This window comes from Oenanthe melanoleuca, chromosome 23 (genome assembly GCF_029582105.1).
Source record: "Oenanthe melanoleuca isolate GR-GAL-2019-014 chromosome 23, OMel1.0, whole genome shotgun sequence".
NCBI classification, from domain to species: Eukaryota; Metazoa; Chordata; class Aves; order Passeriformes; family Muscicapidae; genus Oenanthe; species Oenanthe melanoleuca.
In genome coordinates, this window is record NC_079356.1 from 6,191,057 (window position 1) to 6,210,315 (window position 19,259).

Sequence of the window (19,259 nt, forward strand, 5' to 3'; positions counted from 1 at the left end):
TTGGGAGTTAGGGGAAGGAGACACTGTTTTCCCATTGTTTGCTCTGCTCCTACTTTTTTTCCTATCTTTAAATCCTCCCATCAAGCCTGTTGCTAGGATCCTGGTTACTTGGTTACATCCAGCTTCCCAGGACCCATTGGGCTGTGTCTGATGAGATTTATTCCTGATCTCAGCAAGGGGGTGTGACTGGCACAGAGAGACCCAGTCCTTTGGCATGGAGGTTTTCCCTTTTCCCATGAGATTTCCATGAAGAAAATTCAGCTTCCCCTTGTCTTTTTGCAAGGAAATCTCCAGAGGTCCGGGAGTCTAAAGGGGATTTAGCTTTAACCCTTTTCTTTATTCATATCCAGTCCCCTGGAGCACATGGGGATAGCAGCTCCCTCCTACTGCTACTCCCAGAGCAATGGGGATCACTGACCAGTGCGGGAGACTCCTGGATTCTTTGTATCAGGGTGGACGCGTGGAACAAGACTCAGACGCTTTGTAAATGCTAAAAGCTACAGTTGCAGTTTATTATAAGAGAGTCTGCTAGGAGCTGCTCGGCACAGCCACGTGCAGATTAAAGAGATAAAAGGAGGGAAAGACAGAGAAGAGGGAGGGTAGAGAGAGAGAGTTAAGAAGGTAAAGAGGGGAAGAGAAGAGGAAAAGAAAAGAGAACGACTTCCCGTTTGTAACACAATAAATCTACTTCCATCATGACTATTCTGATTCCCTAAGAACCAATCCAATACAAAATACTAATTCTATAGCATTTACATGTAACCTATAGGAATTCTTACATTAGCATAGCATGTGACATTCTAAACTCTAAGATCTAATCTTTGGGTGCGGGTCAGTCTTTTGTGTCTTTTGGCCTTGCCCTCTGGCCAAAAGCATTGTTTAGTTAAGAGTGGATTAGCTTCGGTGAGCCATCCTGTTGTATACCTGGTTATTTAGTAACTAGGGCTTGGTATCTCAAACGTGGCTTTCATTTCAATTTCATTCATGGTTTCTATATTCCCAGAATCTGAGCATTCATATTTGCAAGATTCCTCAGTTTCATCTTCTCCAACAGACCAGTACAAACCAGTACACACCACAGTTTCTAATGTTTATGTTGCTGAAGCCACGTCCATCTGCCTGCAGAGCCGAAATCCTGATGGAGAGCTGGCAGCTCCTGTGGTCCAGGATCACCTTGGGAGTCACCTTCCCTCCACACCTCTGAGCAGTGCAGCTGCAGAGGAAATGAGAGGAAACAGCCTCAAGGTGTGCCAGGGAAGGTTTAGAGTGTATATCAGGGACAATTTTTCCATGGAAGGGGCTGTCCAGCCCTGGCACAGAGTGCCCAGGGAAGTTGTGGAGTCCTGGAGGCATTTGAAAGTCATGTGGATGTAACATTTGGGGACAAGGGTTAGGTGGTGGCCCCAGTGCTGGGGGAGCAGTAGGAATGGATGCTCTTAAAGATCTTTTCCAACCTGATTGATTCCATGATTCTAATTTCCTTTTCCACCCCACAAAAGCTCTGGGCTTCCTTCTTCCAGCCCACAAAGCCCTAATGCTGCAGGTTTTCCCATTGGAGTCTGTAGTGGGTGACCAGCCCCAGTGACAATCCAGCTCCTGATCTTCGAGTGGAGCACATCAGGGAAGGAAACACTGAGACAATATTCCATGTCTTACCTGCCCCAGGTGTTCCCTCAGAGTGTCCTTGTATTGGTCTCTGCTGCCCAAAACTGCCAGCTGGTGAAAAGGGCAGGAGTTGTCCCCAGCCAGCCTCCCTCTAAGGTGACACACCTTGAGCAATTGGCCTTCCCTTGCTGTTCAGCTTTCCTGGAGCACCAGACTTGTCCAGTCAGCAGGATGGTGACCAGGGCACTGTCAATCCCAAAATAATTACCTACTGTTGCTTGTTTTTAAATCCCTGGGGAGATTTAAAAGCCATGTGGATGTGGCGCTTGGGGACAGGGGTTAGTGCTGGGGTAACAGTTAAACTTGATGACCTGAGAGGGCTTTTCCAAACTGAACATTTCCATTATTCTGTGGGATGCTGGAACTGTTTGCAGTGCCCAGCATGGCCTGCCCCTGGCTCCCAGCATGGGTGGCTGGGTGTTCTGCACCAGGCTGCTGGGGGAGCAGGGACACGTTGCTGCAGCTCGAGGCAGCTGCTGTGTGAGAGGAGCACTGGGAGCCAGCTGGAGAGGTGCTGAGGCTGCAGGGAGCCCAGTGCTTGCTGGGTGGGCTGATGAAGGTGAGGAGCAGATGTGGGATCCTGTGCTGCTCCAAAACCTGGAGCTCTGTGCCCACCCGGCGGTGCTGGGCCCCTCCTGCCCCTGCTCCACATGCAGGAGTTGTCTGTGGGACAAATGTCCTCCTGGCACAGCCCTTCGTGTCTTCTGACGGGATATTTTTATATTAAATATTTGGCAGTGTCTCTAGCCCATCTCTTCAGCTGGTTCATTGCCTGATGCACACCCACAGCCCTGTCCCTCTAATAGCCAGAGCTTTTTGGGGAGCAGAAAGGGGAGAACAGAGGCAGCCTACCCCTCTCAGCTCCCCCTGCTTTGCTTGCTCTGTGTTGCCTTTACTGATGCAAAGGAAGAGATGTGTTCACCCAGGGCAAACACAGAGCTCATGACCTCGGGTGGAACTCAGTCATCATGGAATGGCTTGGGTTGGAAGAGACCTTAAAGCTCATCCTTGTTCCACCGCCCCATGGGCAGGCACACCTTCCACTAGCCCATCCAGCCTGGGACCAGCAGCACCTCTGCTTGTGCCCCGTGCCCAGCAGCTCTGGGGTGTGACGGTGCCAAAGCAGAGCTGAAGGAGCTGGACTGGGCTGACAGAGGCTGAAACAGCACCTCTGACCCCAGGGCAGCGAGGGGCCACACTCCCTTGGATCAGGTGAAATGGAGCCCCTGAACTGTGCCTCTGAAGTGACACAAGTGGAAATACAGAAGCGGAAACCTTGAGGTGGCCAGAGGCACCCAGACCCCACGGCTTGGCACAGAGCCGTGTTTGCAAAACACCCTAAAAATAGCCTCAGGAGGGGAACAAGGACAAGGAGCAATGACCAGGGACATCTGAAACTGGCTGTGTGCTCTCTCCCAGCCGGGGCTGGGGCTGTGGGCTGTGCTGTGGTGCCTGTCCCAGCCATGGGCCAGTGCTTCTGTGCCAAGGAGCCCTGAGGTTCCCTCTGCTGGCAGCAGCTCAGCCCGGAGCCAGAGGAGGCTGTTGCCAGGCAAATCCTGAGTTGTTTGTGCAGCGACTCCTGTTTCCTGGACTTTGCTGTGTCAGGCAGCCCCAGATTGGTACCAGTGCTGTGTCTGGGACAGCCCATGCTTCTGTGGGTGGGTTTTTTACTTTCTTTTTCCCTTTTTTTTTCTTTATTATTTTTCTTCTTTTCACTTTTTCTCCTGTCCCTTTGGTAAAACACCAAACCCAGTAAAAGTCAGAGAATCCCAGACTGTTTGGTTGAAAGGGATTCTAAACCCCATCTCATTCTGCCCCCCTCCATGGGCTGTGACATCTTCCAGTATCCCAGTTTGCTCCAAGCCATGTCCACCCTGGCCTTGGACACTTTCTGGGATCCTGGGGCAAACTGGCCAAACTCTGCCAGGGCCTTCTCACCGTCACAGGAAAGAATTCCTCCCCAATATCCTATCTATCCCTGCCTTCTGACAGCAGGAAGCCATTCTCTCTTGTCCTGGCACTCCAGGCCCTTGTCCCAAGTTCCTCTCCAGCTCTCCAGGAGGCCCTTTAGGCACTGGAATGGGCTCTAAGGTTTCCCCAGAGCTTTCCTCTTCTCTCCCTCTTCTCTTCTCTTCCATGAACACCTTCAGCTCTCCCTGTCTTTCTCCAGTACAGAGGGTCTCCAGCCCTCTTTGGAGCATCTTGGCCTCCTGGGCTCACTCCAGCAGTTCCATATCCTTCTGATGTTGGTGGCCCGGAGCTGAGCGGAGCAGACGTAGTTTCCCTCGGCTTTCCTCTCGCTTTAGCCGCAGGACACATTCTCAGCACTCGCAGCGTTCAACGGTCGGGCAAGTGCGGCCGGCTCGGGGTAGATCTGATGTCCTTGTGTTGGGCCGTGCGGCCACGCCCCTGTTGCCATTGGTCAGATTGTCTCTGGGTGATCACGCCCGCGAGCTCCCATAGGCTAAAGCGGCCCAGGGGGCGTGTCCCCGTTCGCGCTATGTAAGCGTGGCGGGCGCGGGGGTCGCTGCGGAGTGCGGGGGCGGCCGGGGGTGTCCCCGCCTGTCCCGCCGTGATGCTGCTCGCCGGCTCGCCGTGCTGCCCCGGGGGGTCGGAGGAGCACCGGGGCTGCGGGGCCCGGCGGGGCGGCCAGGTAAGGGCTCCCGGCTGTATCGCCGCATCCCCGGGCACACGGGGCGCAGCCCGCACGGGTCCCTCGGAGAGGCGCTGGGGCTGTGCCCTGACCCGCGGCCGCTGCCGGGGTCACCCCGCCCCGCCGGCTGCACCGGCAGCTGCCCCGGGCACTCGGTGCTGTCCCGCAGCCGCTCGCTGCTCGGGAGCGGCTGCCGGGCTGCACCTGCCGCAGGGTTTGAGTTATGCCACCGTGTTCCCTCTGTGGGTCTGTGGAAGCGGCTCGTCCGGTTGACCCAGTAACTGAGTGGGCGCTGTGAGAGCAGCTGCCTCTCCAGCCCTGAGGAGTGTGGGCAGAAAGGACCCGAACCCCGTGTTTGGAGCAGAGGTAGCCCCTGTGAGCAAGGGCTCATTTCTGGATTAACTGTGTTAATGAATTTGGAGGAGGGAAATGGTGATGTTGAGTGGCATTTTGTGCCCAGGGAAGGGTTGGTGGCCCTGCCGGGGACCGTGTTTCGCTGATGGCTGTAAGCACAGTGCTGCTGTGCTGCTCCTGATCCCCGTGCCGTCCTGCGAGACCCGCACCCCGTTTCTCCCTGTTTTCCCATGGCGGGGGTGAATCCCGGCTCGGCAGCTGTGTCACCCCAGCCCCGCTGTCGCAGTGTGTCACACAACATCGCCGCCCGGTTTCATCAGGCGCTGCCCGCCTGACGCAGAGGGTGCGGGTGGCCCCTGGCCCGTGCCGGGTGTCCGCCTGAGTCACCCCTTCCGGTGACGCTGCTGGGGATGTTCCGTGGCCCCGGTGACTCCCGGCTATGCCTTCCTTCCTAGGAAAGAGGAATCCAGGCTCCCCGGGAGCTGGCGAGGGGCCCCAGCGTGTTCATTCCCCTGGGAGAGGTAAATGGGGATTGACTTGGGTGGGGGTCTCCTTCACCCTTCCCTGCTGCGGGTGGGGGGACAGGAAGGATTCCCAGCCCCCCAGTTCCTAGTACCTGGTGGGGGTGGGATGCTGAGGAAGGAGGAAGAGGTGGAGAGGGGTCACTGACCCCAAGCAGATCCTGGTAGCATTGTGGGGGAGTCATTCTGGAGATTGGGAGAGCAGCTGTATTTCACCCTGGTGTTTGCCTGCCCTGCCTCAGTTTCCCCACTCATCCAGACACGTCTGTGTACCCCTGTGATGCAAAGACCCACACCCCTGCCCTGCCCGCCCCCCAGCATTCTGCCCTGAATCCCCCAGGGCACCTGGGCGCTATCTCAGTGCCCACATTCACTGTTCCAGATGTTCCTGCTCAGGCAGAGATAGCGCTGTGGTTTCGTCACCACGCTGGGGGCTGACCCCATCTCCTCCCCTGCACTGCAGAGCCCAAACAAACAGCCCAGCGCACAGGCTGAGCCAGACGGGCTGTGAGGGCTCTGCATGGAGCCCCCCAGGCAGGCTGTGCCCCCCGGGGTGGGCAGCGGGGGCGCCCGGCGCTGTCCCTTCCGCAGCCGGGGCGCTGCCAGTGGGGTGAGCATCCCATCCTGGTGCTCTGGGCTGCCTGGTCCCGCTTTTGGGGTGTCTCCTTTTAGGTTAGGGGGATGTTGGGGAGAGTGGGGGCCTACAGCTCACAGCCCTTCACTTCCCTGCTCTCCTCATTCTGCAGATCCCGCAGAAGCGTGGGGACAGCAGCCTGCACCAGCTCCTCAAGGCCTTTGTCTCAGCAGGCAGGGTGGACCACGTCGCCATGGTCATGGGGCTGCACCCCCAGTACCTCAGCAGTTTCTGGAAGACCCAGTACCTCTTGCTGCGCATGGACGGGCCCCTGCCCTACCACAGGCGCCACTACATCGCCATCATGGTGAGCACTGGGCCCTGGAGGCTCTGGGGGTCCCAGCACTCCTCGGGAGGCATTTGGGATGAGCGGCCCCTCTGTGGTCTGACATCCCAAAAGCTTAGAAGCCCCTTTCGGGTCAGCCCACCCAGGGTACCCCAAAACCTTCCCTCCAGGACCCCTGGGAACTGGCATTAATGGTGAGGGGGAAATCCACACTGTCTAGAACTTGTATCCCAGGGAAAATCCTCCAGGATTGCTGTGGGAGCAGTGGGCTCCCTGCCTTGGCAGGGTGGGGTCCCCCAGCAGTGCTGGGGGCTGACTGCTGGCTCTCCCTGCAGGCTGCAGCCCGGCACCGCTGCTCCTATCTGGTGGGCTTGCACATGGGGGAATTCCTGCAGGTGGGGGGCAACCCTGCGTGGCTGCAGGGGCTGCACTGTGCCCCCCAAAAACTCCAGAACCTCAATGATATCAACAAGCTGCTGGCACACCGGCCCTGGCTCGTCACCAAGGAGCACATCGAGGTGAGAGCTGGTGCTGCCAGCACACATCCTCCCCCAAAGTACAGTGTGACCCCAGGGGCCAGATTCCTGCTTGCCTCAAGGTTTAACCCTCTGGGGCTGAGGGGGTCAGTGGGATGGGAAGGGGTGAGTTGGCCCTGGCAGGTCTGTGGGTGAGGCACTTCCCAAACTTTCCTGTATCCCTGCCACTGGCTCGGCCCAGCACCGGGCTGTGGTGGGCGTGCAGCTGGGAGCTGGGGGTCTGTCCAACCCCTGCTGTGTGTCACAGGCCCTGCTGAGGCCGGGGGAGGACAGCTGGTCGCTGGCAGAGCTGGTGCAGGCGCTGGTGCTCCTCACCCACTACCACTCACTCGCGTCCTTTGTCTTCGGCTGTGGCATCAAACCCGAGGAGGAGCAGGATGGGGCCCCCTCACCCCACAGTGACAGCAGCCCTGCCTCTGAGGACAGCATGTGGGGCTCTGGGGTAAGAGGGGTTTGCCTTGCAGGACTGTGAGTGCATCCTGTGGTGCTGGATGCTTCGTGGGTCTTCCCCTGGGAATCACAGATGGCTTGGATTGGGTGTGACCTTAAAGTCCATCTTGTTCCACCCCCTGCCGTGGGCAGGGACACATTTCACTAGACTGGGCTTGCTCCAAGCCCTGTCCAGCCTGGCCCTTAACACTTTCAGCAATGGGGCACCCACGGTTTCTCTGGGCAAACTTTACCAGGGGCTCCCACTGTCACAAGGAAGAATTCCTTCCCAATATCCCACCTATCTCTGCCTTCTGGCAATGCAAACCGTTCCTCCTTGTCCTGTCCCTCCAGCTCTTGTTCCAAGTCCCTCTCCAGCTCTCCTGGAGCCCCTTTAGGCACAGGAAGGGTCTCTAAGGTCTCCCTGGAGCCTTCTCTTCTCCAGGCTGAACGCCCCCATCTCTCCCAGTGTTGTTTCCAGAGCAGAGGGGCCCAGCTCTCAGAGAATCTCTGTGGCCTTTGTTTGGAACAGCTTTTTTTTGGATGCTTTAGAGCCATGCAATACCTTCCGCATCCTCCACAGGACTTCCCCCTCCTTGCAGGCCTGGGGCTAGGTCCTGGGAGCTGCTGGAATCTGGGCAGGAAAAGCCCAGAGGGAGATGCTCATTTGAGTAGCCCAGCGATTCCCCCAGGTGCCAGATCTGGGCTTGGGGGCCTCTCTGGGCGACCAGGGGCAGGGCTGACCCTGCCCTATGCTTCCCCAGGGCACAGATGCCATGCAGGAGGTGGAGATGCTGATGGAAAGGATGAAGCTGCTGCAGGAAAACCAGCTGGAGGAGGAAGGAGTCACACAGGAGGAGATGGCAACACGCTTTGAGCTGGAGAAGATGGAGAGTTTGCTGGTCCCTTCCTCAGGTGAGGAGGTGCAGGGGGTCCCCATGGGCCAGGGGGGCCTGAGGAGGGGGAGAGGGACCAGAATCAGCCTGAGAGAGCAGGATCAGCTCCTCAGTGCAGCGCTGACTCCAGCTGGGCTCATGGCTGCTGCCTTGGTGCCTGTAGATCCCTTGGATCCCTCCCTGCAGTCCAACATCCGCTGCTTCCTGGAGGACCCCGAATTCGGGTACAAGGACTTCACACGGAGGGGGGAGCAGGCCCCCCCCACCTTCCATGCACAGGTGGGTGCCAGCAGTGCCTCAGGTCTGGGGGTGCCTCCTCCTTGTGTTGGGGTTGTTCCCAGGATTGGGGACAGGGGCTAAGGGCTGGAGCTGAGCAGCCAGGTGCTGAGAACTGAGGTGTCAGCTTAGGGGAACACCCCACCTTATGTCCGTGGTTTTGGGGGGTGTTGTGGTTTAATACCAGCTGGAGATGAAACATGGCACAGTTGCTCACTTAGCCCCCACTTTCTTCCCCCCAACCCAGGGAGGAAAATCAAAATAAAACTTGTATGTTGAGATATGAACAGTTAAATAATTGAGAATAAAGCAAAATACAATGATAATAATGATAGTAATGACAATGAAAAGGGAAAAAACAAGTGATGCACAATGCAACTGCTCAGCACCTGCTGACTGATGCCAGATCCCCCCCTTCCCAAACCCAGGTTGGCCCCTTCCAGGTAACTCCCCCCAGTTTAAATACTGGGCATGACATTCTCTGGTGTGGAATATCCCTGTGGTCAATTTGGGTCACCTGTCCTGGCTATGCTCCCTCCCACTGGCAGAGCCTGAAACAAGAGGAATAAAGTCCTTGGCTCAGGATAAACCCACCTTAGCTAAAACACCAAACCATCAGTGTGTTACCAACACCCTTCTCATTCCAAATCCAAAACCACAGCATTGGAACAGCTACTGAGAAGAAATTAACTGTTCCCTGCCTGAGAGCAAAACAGAGGGAGCCCAGTTTCCCCACCCAGGCCCTACCCTGGCGTCCTTTCTCACCAGGATTACACCTGGGAGGACCATGGCTACTCGCTGATGAACCGCCTGTACCCGGACGTGGGGCAGCTGCTGGATGAGAAGTTCCATGTGGTTTACAACCTCACCTACAACACCATTGCTATGCACTGTGGCGTGGACACCTCTGTGCTGCGCCGGGCCATCTGGAACTATGTGCACTGCGTCTTTGGCATCCGGTACATCCCCAAATGGGCCTGGGTTCCTTCTCTGCCTTGGGAGGAGCCCAGGAGCAGCTCCAGTGCCTTGGTCCTGGTTAGAGTGTTGCTGCTGCTGCTTCCTAAGGCAAAGTGATGCTGTTGGCAGGCTTGGCTGAGGTTCAAAACAACCCTGGGAAAGGAGAATTTAGTAAAAAATTACAGTAAGGGTGTTGAGGCTCTGGCAGAGTTTACCCAAAGTGTGGTGGAATTCTCATCCCTGGAAGTGCCCAAGGCCAGGCTGGACGGGACTTGGAGCAACCTGGGATAGGTGTCCCTGCCATGGCAGGGGGTGGGACTGGATGGGCTTCAGGTGCCTTCAGCACAAACCATTCCATGACTCTGTGAATGCACAAGGCTGGGAATAACACATCCTCCTCTCTCCAGCTATGATGACTACGACTACGGGGAGGTGAACCAGCTTCTGGAGCGCAACTTAAAGATCTACATCAAGACAGTGGCTTGCTACCCGGAGAAGACGACCAAGCAGATCTACACACAGTTCTGGAGGCACTTCAAGCACTCAGAGAAGGTGCTGCCCCGTCCCTTCCTCCCTGGCAGGGTGTTTGGGTGCTGCCCCGTGCCTGACTCTGCTCTCGCCGTAGGTGCATGTCAACCTGCTGCTCCTGGAGGCGCGGCTGCAGGCGGCTCTGCTCTACGCCCTCAGGGCCGTCACCCGCTACATGACCTGAGCTCCTCCTCCTCCTGCCTGGCTGTGCAGCAGGGCCAGGGCCAGCTGGTACCCTGGCAATCCGGGAGTATTGTCTCTCTGCTTAATGAGCTGTGGAAGTGAAGTGGCAGCTTCCCTGCGCTTTCTCCCAGGAAAGGGGAGCCCCAAGAAGCTCCCAGTGCTGGGGAGACCCCAGAGTGCTGCCCTGGTCTTGGCGAGTGCTCTGCTGCTCTGTGTCTGTCTGGGGTTAGCCCCAGTGAAGGCAGACGGATGTCTGTGGGTGCAGTGCTGGTGTCTCACCCCTGTGACCTCTCCTGGCACCATGCCTGCCACCGAAGAGCACTGTCCCCCTGCCAGAGAGGGCAAGAGATGTCTTGGGTGTCACCCCTGCTTTGTGGGTCCTGCTGGGCTGGGAGAGACAGCTGCTGGTGGGGTTGCTGCCCAGGCACCCCCTCCCACCTTTCTGCCTCATCCCCTGCAGTTTGGGATGTGAAGTGCCTTTAACCTAAATGCCAGGGCAGGAGCAGGGAAAGGGTTGGAATACCTGAGTGTGTTTTACACCTTTTTGCATTGTTTTCCAACCACTGGCACATCTGCACTGCCTCACCTTTAGGGGCTGAGGTGGAGAGCTGTGCTGGGGCATGAGGCTCCCTCAGCCCCTGTCCTGCTGTGAGGGTGCAGGGTGGGATGGGGTCCCCATGGCTTTATCTGGGTGTACCAGAGCATTTCCAGCAGCACAGGTGGCTGTGGAGGTGCCTGGTGGGGAGCAGGATCCAGGGCCAGCAGCATCACCACTCTTGGTTTGCCTGTTGAATCATAGCTCCAGTTAACTTATTTCTATATTTTTTGGGTATATTAGCTCCTGACTAGGCATGGAAAGGCCTCTGTAACTTTGCTACTAATCTTGTTTGAAAAAATAAAATAGTTTTTTTTTTTTTACTCTTTTTCCTTTTTCATTTTCCCTTGGCCAGCCCAGGGGCTAATCCTGTAGGCATGTGTGGAGTGCAGGGGTCGTGCTGCTCTGGGAGCATCCCTGACTGTCCAAGGGGGTTGTGGGAGGTCTGAGTACTCCCCCTTTGCCTCTGGGGGATAGGCTTGACTTCAGTAAACTCTCCTTGTGGTGACTGTTTCCAGTCTTTCCTGGCTGTGACATCTTCCTCGTCCGGCAGGAATGAGGGGTGACACTCGTCCCACTGTGGGTGTCCCGTGGGATGCTCTGACCCACACATATAGCTGAGCTGCAGCCACCCCGACCCATGATGTGGAGCCAGCACTTATCAGGGTGTGGGCAGGAGCCCCTGGGAGCTGCTGATAAGGTCCCCGAGGAGGGGCAGCTCCTCTTGGAAGGTGCAAGATCCTGGCTCTGGGGCAGCCACGGGGGCCCTGCCCCTTTGAGCAGCCATTTGGGGCTGGAAGGGAGGCTTGGGGCGAGCTTGATGGGGATTTATAGGGCAGAGTCTATTTAGGGGAAAAGAGGTTTGAGGGTAGTTTTTTTTTTTGGGAACTGAGTCAGGAGGACAGGGCTCCCTGGGCTTTGCTGGTTGTGTCCAAGTTCCTGGGGGAGGAAACAGCAGAGCCCCTGTACAGTGCTGTACTTTTAGGGTGTCACTGTAGCACCAGGGAATTTTGTGTGGGGGCCTGGGGGACTTGGGGAGCTGAGCCAGCCCTGGGATCTCCTTTAGCTCCTAACCTGGATCATTGCATCACTTTAACCCCCTTTGTTTTGTCAGTTGGTCACAATTATAAACCAATAAATTCCTCATCTAGTGCATAACCAAAACCTGCAATTTGTGTACATATATATAATTTACCAGCAGCTTTCACTGTTGTCCTGCAGGGCAAGTGTGTGAATAATCCCCCTACCTATAGCTGATATTATGATCCCAATACATGCTATTTGTTTGGTTTTTTTTTTCACTACACTTGTCCTCAACTTAAAATCATAAAGTGTTAGCGGTATTTTAGAAACATCAAAGCAACAGGAAATAATAGTAGTAATAAATAATAATAGTAATAATAATAATCTGTGCTGAAGGAGCCCTTTAAGACTGATGGAGCCCAAAGTGCTTTGCAAAGTCGGCATTCCTGGGGCATTGCTGCTCGCTGGAGATGAGAACTATCCGCGCCCGGACAGAAACCTGGATCCGCGGCACGGGCTGGGAAGGGATAATCGATCCCAGCCGATCCCAGCCAATCCCAGAGCCCGGGGGGACCGGCCCGGGCTCGGCTCGGACTCGCCGCTCGCCCCGGGCCCCTCCCGGGCGGGCAGCGCCGCTCGCTGGGAGCCCGGAGCGCGCTGGACCCGGCGCTGCTGCGACCCCAAACCCCCCTCGCTCCCCGCCCTCGGAGCCTCCTCCACCCTCCCCCAGCACCCCCCACCCCGAGTCCCCTCTTGCCTCTTGGCCCCAAACCCCCTCCCAAATCCCCCGACACCGAGTGCCCCGTTCTCCCCGTCCCGCGGGGCGTGTCCTCCTGTTCAGCGGGGCGTGTCCTCCCGTGTCCGGGGGGCGTGTTCTCCCGCCCGGGGCGTGTCCCCATACCGCACTACATCTTCCGGCATGCCCCGCGCGCAGCTTCCGGCGGCGCGTCCCGGCGGAGGCGGCTGTAGGAGCAGGTACGGACCGACGGACGGACGGGAGCGCCGGTACTGCTGAAGGACCCCGGTGCGATCGGGGAGCGCCGGGAGAGCCCCGCCGGGGCAGGGACGGGCCCGGAGAGCCCCGGCTCGGCCCTGCCCTGCCCATCCCCCTGCCCGTGGCAGCGCCTCGGGACGGGCTGGGGGGCGAGAGGCGGCGGGCGCTGAGGGGAGCCCCGGGAGGGGCCGGGGCCGTGCGGGCGGAGAGGCGGCCCGGAATGGGCTCAGCACGGCTCAACCCGCCTCAAACACAGCCCGCACGGCTCCAAGCGCAGGCAGCGGAGGGCTCTCCCTGCTTGCCGCTGTCCCCTGAAGGACAGTTCGGAAACCCTGAGCGGCTCGGGCTGGGACTACGATAAAACCCGCCTTTGGCCCTGCTGCCCTCCTGTGCCTTGCCGTGAGTGTTTCTAGCTTCTCCAAAGTTCCCTCTGAGGCAGCCCCGCTGGTATTTCTTTGTTTGATCTCTCCTGCCTTAATGTTGACTGAAATTTGAAACGTTCCCGTTCTGCTTTCTGGCTTAATTGTTCTTTCCCTCTGTTTGCACGCAGATGAATTATTTACCTCTGTGCCTTGCACTGGCTTGTGTTTGTCCAGGTGGAGGTAGGCGAGGGCCTGGTGCCCTTCTCTGGCGCTGAAACACTGCAGAAAAGGTAAATGATATGAGAAGGTGCTCAGCTGAGGCTGAAATCAACGATAAAGCTCCGTAAGCTTTAGGATGTTTAAATGCTGCTTCCACAAGTCTAGAGAGAGGAGTCAGAATCCCAGAGTGACTTGTGTTGGAAGGGACCTTAAAGCTGCTCTTGTCCCAGCCCTGCCATGGCAGGGACACCTCCCACTGTCCCAGGGTGTCCCAACCCCAGTGTCCAGCCTGGCCTTGGGCACTGCCAGGGATCCAGGGGCAGCCATAGCTGCTCTGGGCAGCCTGTGCCAGGGCCTCACACTATTGCAGGGAAGAATTCCTTCCCAATATCCCATCTAAATCTCCTTGTTGAGTTTAAAACTGTTCCATTTGTCCTATCACTTTGTGCCTGTATAAAAAGTCACTCTCCTTCTTTTTATAATCTTCCATCTAGTATTGGAAGCTTTTGGTGAGATTTCCCAGGAGCCTTCTCTTCTCCTCATAATTGCTTAAAGAAACCTGGAATTGCGTGAGTGAGTGTTAAATTTGAAGTTTTGTGATGTTCCTGTTTTTCAAAAGGAAGTCCCGTGCGGAATCAGGGGAGGGGAGTGATGAAGTTTCCATAGCCCACTCCTGGTGGGTAAAGGATGTTCAGCTGAGTCAATTTGATGTGCTGCAGAAATGCAAGGGAGTGTAATGAGATTCCTCTGCCTGCTGTGATTTCCTCAGGAATGCCTGATGCTCTTCAAACAGATCTTTTAAATCAACCCAAATTGTTTTTAAGAGTAGACTACACGTAAAATTGTAAGCTTACATGGTTTAAACTACTTGTTGTGCAGGCTGCAAAAAAGAGCAAAACAGAGCCAAAATGAGGCCAATTTTGAGGTATGGGGCTGGCACAGTTACACCAGCTGAGGCTGGGTATCTGCACAGTGGTGGCAACAAAAGCCTTTTCTAACTCAGAGTAGGTTTAAACCTGTCCCTGCCGACAGTGCTGGGAATGACTGCGCTGTTCTGACCCAAGACTACATTTCAAATGTGTCAGTGTCCTTTCACAGGTGATACTCTGTTATCTGATAATGTAGCAGTGTTTTTGCAAGGAACATTTTTTTTCTGGGTTACCAAGAAATGCGCTGTATGAGGGACAGAACATACTCAAGTCCTGGGAGATGCAGTGGGAGTCCTGTTGGGAGCCTGGGGCAGTGCCACAAACAAGGGGAATGTGATTGCATCCTTGTTTTCCCGCTGCTGGATCAGTGATCTGTGATGATACAGCCTTCTACTTCATTCAGCCACTGGTTAATTTGATTTCCAGTTTAATTTGATGACAATTTTGAGAGCCAAATAATTTGTATTTAAACAAATGGCTTCTATTTTGATCAAATTTCATTGTGTTTGGCATGTGTTGAAGCATTACATGTATTAAAAAACGCTGAGACTGCGGTTCCTGCAGGTTTATTAGCTGGTGATGAATATTCAGTTACAAGCTGTACAAAACCTGTGACTGGCCAGGGTGGGAGTGTGGAGGGGCTTAAACAACTGGGTTTTTCTGGCTGGTCTCAGTGATACCATGAGTGAAGAAAGCTGCAGATATCCTCGGGATCATTTGAATTGCCTCAAAACATTTCATTTTTTAGGCAAAACCAGAACTTTGGGCTGCAGGGAAGCTGGTTGGGCTTTTGGGGGCAAAGGCATCATCTTGCTCCTGCATCCATTAAGGTGGGGGTGGAGATGCTCCAGGTCATTCATAATGAGTTCCCTAACTCTCTTTAGCAGCGATTTTATACATATAAGTGCCATGTGGGTTTATTTTCCTGAGTGTGAGAATGCTTTTACTTTTTGCTGGCAAGTTTGGAGCCTCTGGAGAACTAATGGATGTGCAACTGTGGCAGCATTGGGCCTCAGCTTTGTGTCGAGGGGAAAAAAGCCCTTTCAGAGATCTATTTTTATCAGTTAATTAGTAGCTCTCGCTGACGTGTCAGTGCTTGGTGATAACTATTCCAGCTCTTCCCTTCAAAGTGGGGTCATGGTTAGGCAAGGAATGCAGCAGCCAGCCTGGCTGCTCATCCATGGCTGCAGTTTAACTCCTTCCAAACTCTGAATCCAAGGGCACATTCCATGGGAGGAGCTGGTGTATAGGTACACAGAATTTTGTCAGTCTTCAGCAGAGCTGCTTTCCCACTGATGGCTGCCCTTAGTTTTTCCTCTGTCCAGAGGATTTCCTGTATGTCAGTAGGAGCTGTGTGAGGTGTGGAGGTTGCTGTGATTTGCCAGTGGCTGGGTGACAGGCATGGAATCAGAGGTAAAAGGCTGCAGCTCTCCCAATTCTTGCTCTTATCTGCTGGTTTTGAATGACTCAGAACGATCTGTCAGGGTTGGAAGGTGACCAGGCAGAACATCCAGCAATGACACATTGGTATTTTGCTCCTTGAAGATGAGGAATTGCTGTTTTCCTGATTTCAATATGACAAAGCCCTTAATCTGAAATTCTTGTATTGTTCTTTCTGTGGCTTGTGGTGTCACTTGTTTTTGATTCTCAGCTGTGATGAGATAGGGAGGTGAGTGGCAGCTTTGGTCTCAGCTATACCCTGGTTGTCACTGTCTGAGTTTCTTTGTTTATTGGTGACTCTGTTCTTTCTGCTGAGGTTGGGATGGGGGAGGGAGGACTAATTATCTCCAGAGAGAGGCTTTAAATGCTATTAGCCAAAAGAACAGGCTTCATCTCCTAACTTGAATGAATTGAGAAAATAACACAAAGCACCGTGGCAAAGATATGAAAATTGAGAGCAGTCCAAATGGTTTCTCTCTGCTGAACCCTGGAAATAGATTTATCATTTCTTTTTCCTGAGCCTTTGGCTGGTAGCAGCTTTGGAGGAGTGAGGGAAGGGGAAAACAGATTGTTAACTTTATTCTTTTGTGTTTGTGCTTTTGGCATACTGATTCCAGAGCACGGTTAGGGATCGCTCACCTGCCAGCTGAGTGCAGTCGTGATGGGCAATTCATTACCAAGGACTAATTAACCACAGCTGCTGAGTGTCATGGGGTAAAGCAAGGTGCATACTGATGAGGTCGATTTGTGCAAGCCTGGCACTTCTGTGCAGTTGGTGCCTTTTGAAGCACTTTTAGGAAAGATCATTGGACTTTGGTAAAATTAGTGCTGTTAGACCTGAGGGTTTGAAGGGTTTGAACCTGTTCACTGTCAGCTCCAGAAAGCTGCTGCTAAAAGCAGGAATCTCTTGGCTGCTAGTACCTAAAGGTTTTCCTCCAGTTAACCAAGCCCCAAAAGTTAACCCCTTAATTAGAGCTGTGTTGCCACAGACTTAGCTGTATAAAATCCATCCAGATTAATCTCCACCATTGATTTAAACCATAGGCTGCCCTGTATGGGCTTGCTTCATCACCTCACACTTGTCTGTGGGAAGGGTGAACCTCTCTTCATGTGCTTTTCCTTCCTCAGTTCTCTCCCTTAGCTTTTAAGGCTGCAAGGAAGAAGAAATTGGCCCTAATCATACAGAAAAGCCTTGATTTGTAAACTGGGAAAGTTTGGGAGGCACTGACTTGTTTAGTGGGTCTGTGCAGGGATAGAAGCAAGGCCAGGAGGATTTGAGCTGTTCTTTGCTGGCTGCCTCAGGTTCTGTGGGAATGTATTTTCAAAGCTGCTCTGCTGCAATGCTGACAGTGAAAATCTGGATGGATCCACAGAATATCTGATCTTGTTCCTGGATGGATGACCTTGTGCTGATGAGGTTATCTTTATCAGCTGGGACTAAGGAGGAGGAGGATAATTACTGAAATAGTGCTAAGCTGTCAGATTTGGGGTAGTAAATTTGGGCTTTTATTTTTGGCAATATTAAGTTTAGTGTATGTTGCAAACCAGGTGTAATTTACTTCTATGTGGGAAACAGAAGAAGCAGGAAAAGAGCTGTTACAGAATCATGGAGTATGCTGAGTTGGAAGAGTCCAACTCCTACTAGGTTTGTTCTCTTGTAAAGGGTGTTTGTGTGATGCCAGAGGAGAACAAATAATTAGAAGCAAAGTCTTCTTGCCTTACATTTGTTGCTTGGCAGCAGGTGAGAAGTGGCACGTTCCTTGTAGGGTCATGGAAGCTTCGTTTCTCTTGTGCTGAGAGTTAAATTAGTGCTTGTATCCTGCTCCTGACTTACTCTGTGTCCTGCTCCTCCTGCCTGTGGGTCAGGGCCAGAGGGGAGCAAGGTCATAGAATTTTTCATCTTGTTCTTCCAAATCAATTTTTAACAGGCCCACATTTATGGACAGACACACTGTGATTGCAGGTGTCTGTACACAGGATTTCTCCTGACTCAACTGCATCTTCTTAAAGCAGTGTCTGCCTCTGGGTGAAGGTGCCAGATGAGAGTGTCCAGGTCTCTTGGCTCATACTGTTTTCCAGTAGTTTTGGAGTTAGTGATGGTGTCAGGCCATCTGCCTTTTCTGTACCTGTTTACATCAAGGTAAAGGCAGTTGAGAGTGGACCAGCAGTGCTAGAGCAGGAAGGGGAGCTTGAGGAAAACTCTTACCAGGCACCTAACATTATAAAAAGCATGATTTTGCTTTATTGTTCTGTTTCACTTGTCTTATAAAGACAGGATTTTTCCCCTGACTGTGAGGATTAATAGTTCGCAGGGAAGAACTTCCCCTGAACTGGAAGATTGCTCATGCAGGCACTGCTCAGCTGCTGATACCTGAGGTCAGGCTGAATTTTTCTGTCCCTCAGCCAGCGAGGCTGTTTTTTGGGATTAGGTATCCAGTTTCTCTGGGGGTATTGATGGGCTTACACAAAATGCATCTGGAGGAAAAAAAGGGGGGAATTTTCAGATTGAATTAATTAAACTGGTTGTGCAAGGTATCCTGAATATGGTGCTGGTGGTCTGCAAAGACCTCTGTGTGTCAGGCTGAGAAAGTGGGATGAAGGATTGTAGTGAGGCTGCTGGGTCCCCAAAATCAGTGCGACACTAATGATTACACTAATCACTAGTATTATTCCACAATCTGCTTCTAGCCTCCTAATCAAGCCTTCAATCTGAATTTTAATGACTCTGTTCTCTCTGCTTACCAGCTGTGAGTCCAGGGAAATAAGGATGCTCAGGTGGACAGCAGGCCTGGTTTAGATCCCGGCTGTGTTGCTGTCGTGGTGTTTGATGTCAGGCAAGTCACTTTTTCCTTGTTTCATCCTTCTGTCTATCCTCTCCAGAATTACCTGTAGTTAGTGAGGATGTAGTCATCCTCCTGTTTATAGCTAGGGGCACAAATTAATTCATCTCAGCCTTAAGGGCCATAATTAGCAGCCAGGTTCTACCAGTCTAGCCCCATCCTGCTCTGTCATGTGGTGTGTATTCAGTATAGAACATGAATAACAGGAGGAAGTGTTTGAGTAGCAGCTATGTTGGGTAAGTCCAGCATCAGCTGTGTTCAAGGAATTGTTTCCTGATTTTCACCTTGTTCTGTATTTTCTGAATGTGTAATTTGAAGCTTTAACTCTACAGTTTTTTAATTTAAGTGCTTATTCACGTTTCACTCCAGGCTTTTCTGCCTGTGGATCTTGCTTTTTGTATTAAGTTCTTTTGCAAGGGGGGACATTTGAGAGCTTTTTCAGTGAAATAGAAAAAAAGTTTGCCTTGATTCTGCAGTAAATTCCTGCTGCTCTTGGGAAGTGGGGTTTATAAAGCTGCTGTGCTACATTTCAACATGGAAAGGGAGGTCAGGGAGAAACGACCAGAAATCCGCTTCTCCTTTAGCATGGAATTGTATAGGTGATATTCTTGCATGGAGAGCAGCAGTCCTTGCATAAGCACTGGATACATTAACATTTCTAACTAGTAAATTTATGAATAATCTCTTCTTTTGGAGGATTTATTTAGATTTGAGAGCATTAGTCTCTGGGAAAATTAAACCTCTTTTAAATCCACTTTGTTCAGAGACTAGACTGAGGAACTACTGGTGAGCTCTGCCATCTTCCTCCTGCTTTTCTGTGGGCTTGATTGGAATTGCAGTGCAGGGACACAGCTGGTCCAGAGGCATCAGGGCTTTGGTTTTAGGTGCTTTATCCAGTTGTTGCAAAATGGATTTGGAGCCTGTTTGCTGTTCCTGTAA

The 19,259-nt window shown here is 53.2% G+C and overlaps 2 protein-coding genes across 5 annotated transcripts in view; both read left to right on the plus strand.

Annotated features, from left to right (window-relative positions):
• Positions 1–4,165: 4,165 nt before the first annotated feature.
• On the plus strand, positions 4,166–10,831 carry SESN2 (sestrin 2). 2 transcript variants are annotated; one of them, XM_056508999.1, is made up of 10 exons: positions 4,166–4,318; positions 5,128–5,193; positions 5,940–6,134; positions 6,449–6,631; positions 6,897–7,091; positions 7,843–7,993; positions 8,138–8,253; positions 9,019–9,209; positions 9,615–9,759; positions 9,833–10,831. In XM_056508999.1, exons 1-10 carry the CDS (start codon positions 4,241–4,243, stop codon positions 9,917–9,919), a joined length of 1,407 nt encoding a protein of 468 aa, XP_056364974.1. In that variant the 5' UTR covers positions 4,166–4,240; the 3' UTR covers positions 9,920–10,831. The 2 variants fall into 2 exon arrangements, with proteins under 2 accessions (XP_056364974.1, XP_056364975.1); XM_056509000.1 differs by lacking the exons at positions 4,166–4,318; positions 5,128–5,193 and adding an exon at positions 5,387–5,803.
• A 1,627-nt stretch (positions 10,832–12,458) lies between these two features.
• The window catches only part of LOC130262137 (regulator of chromosome condensation-like), a 64,475-nt gene continuing 57,674 nt past the window's right edge, over positions 12,459–19,259 (plus strand). The window contains exon 1 of one of the 3 annotated variants that reach the window (XM_056508954.1): positions 12,459–12,511. The gene's annotated coding sequence lies outside the window, so the exon portion shown is untranslated. The other 2 variants (XM_056508955.1, XM_056508952.1) reach the window with 2 other exon arrangements.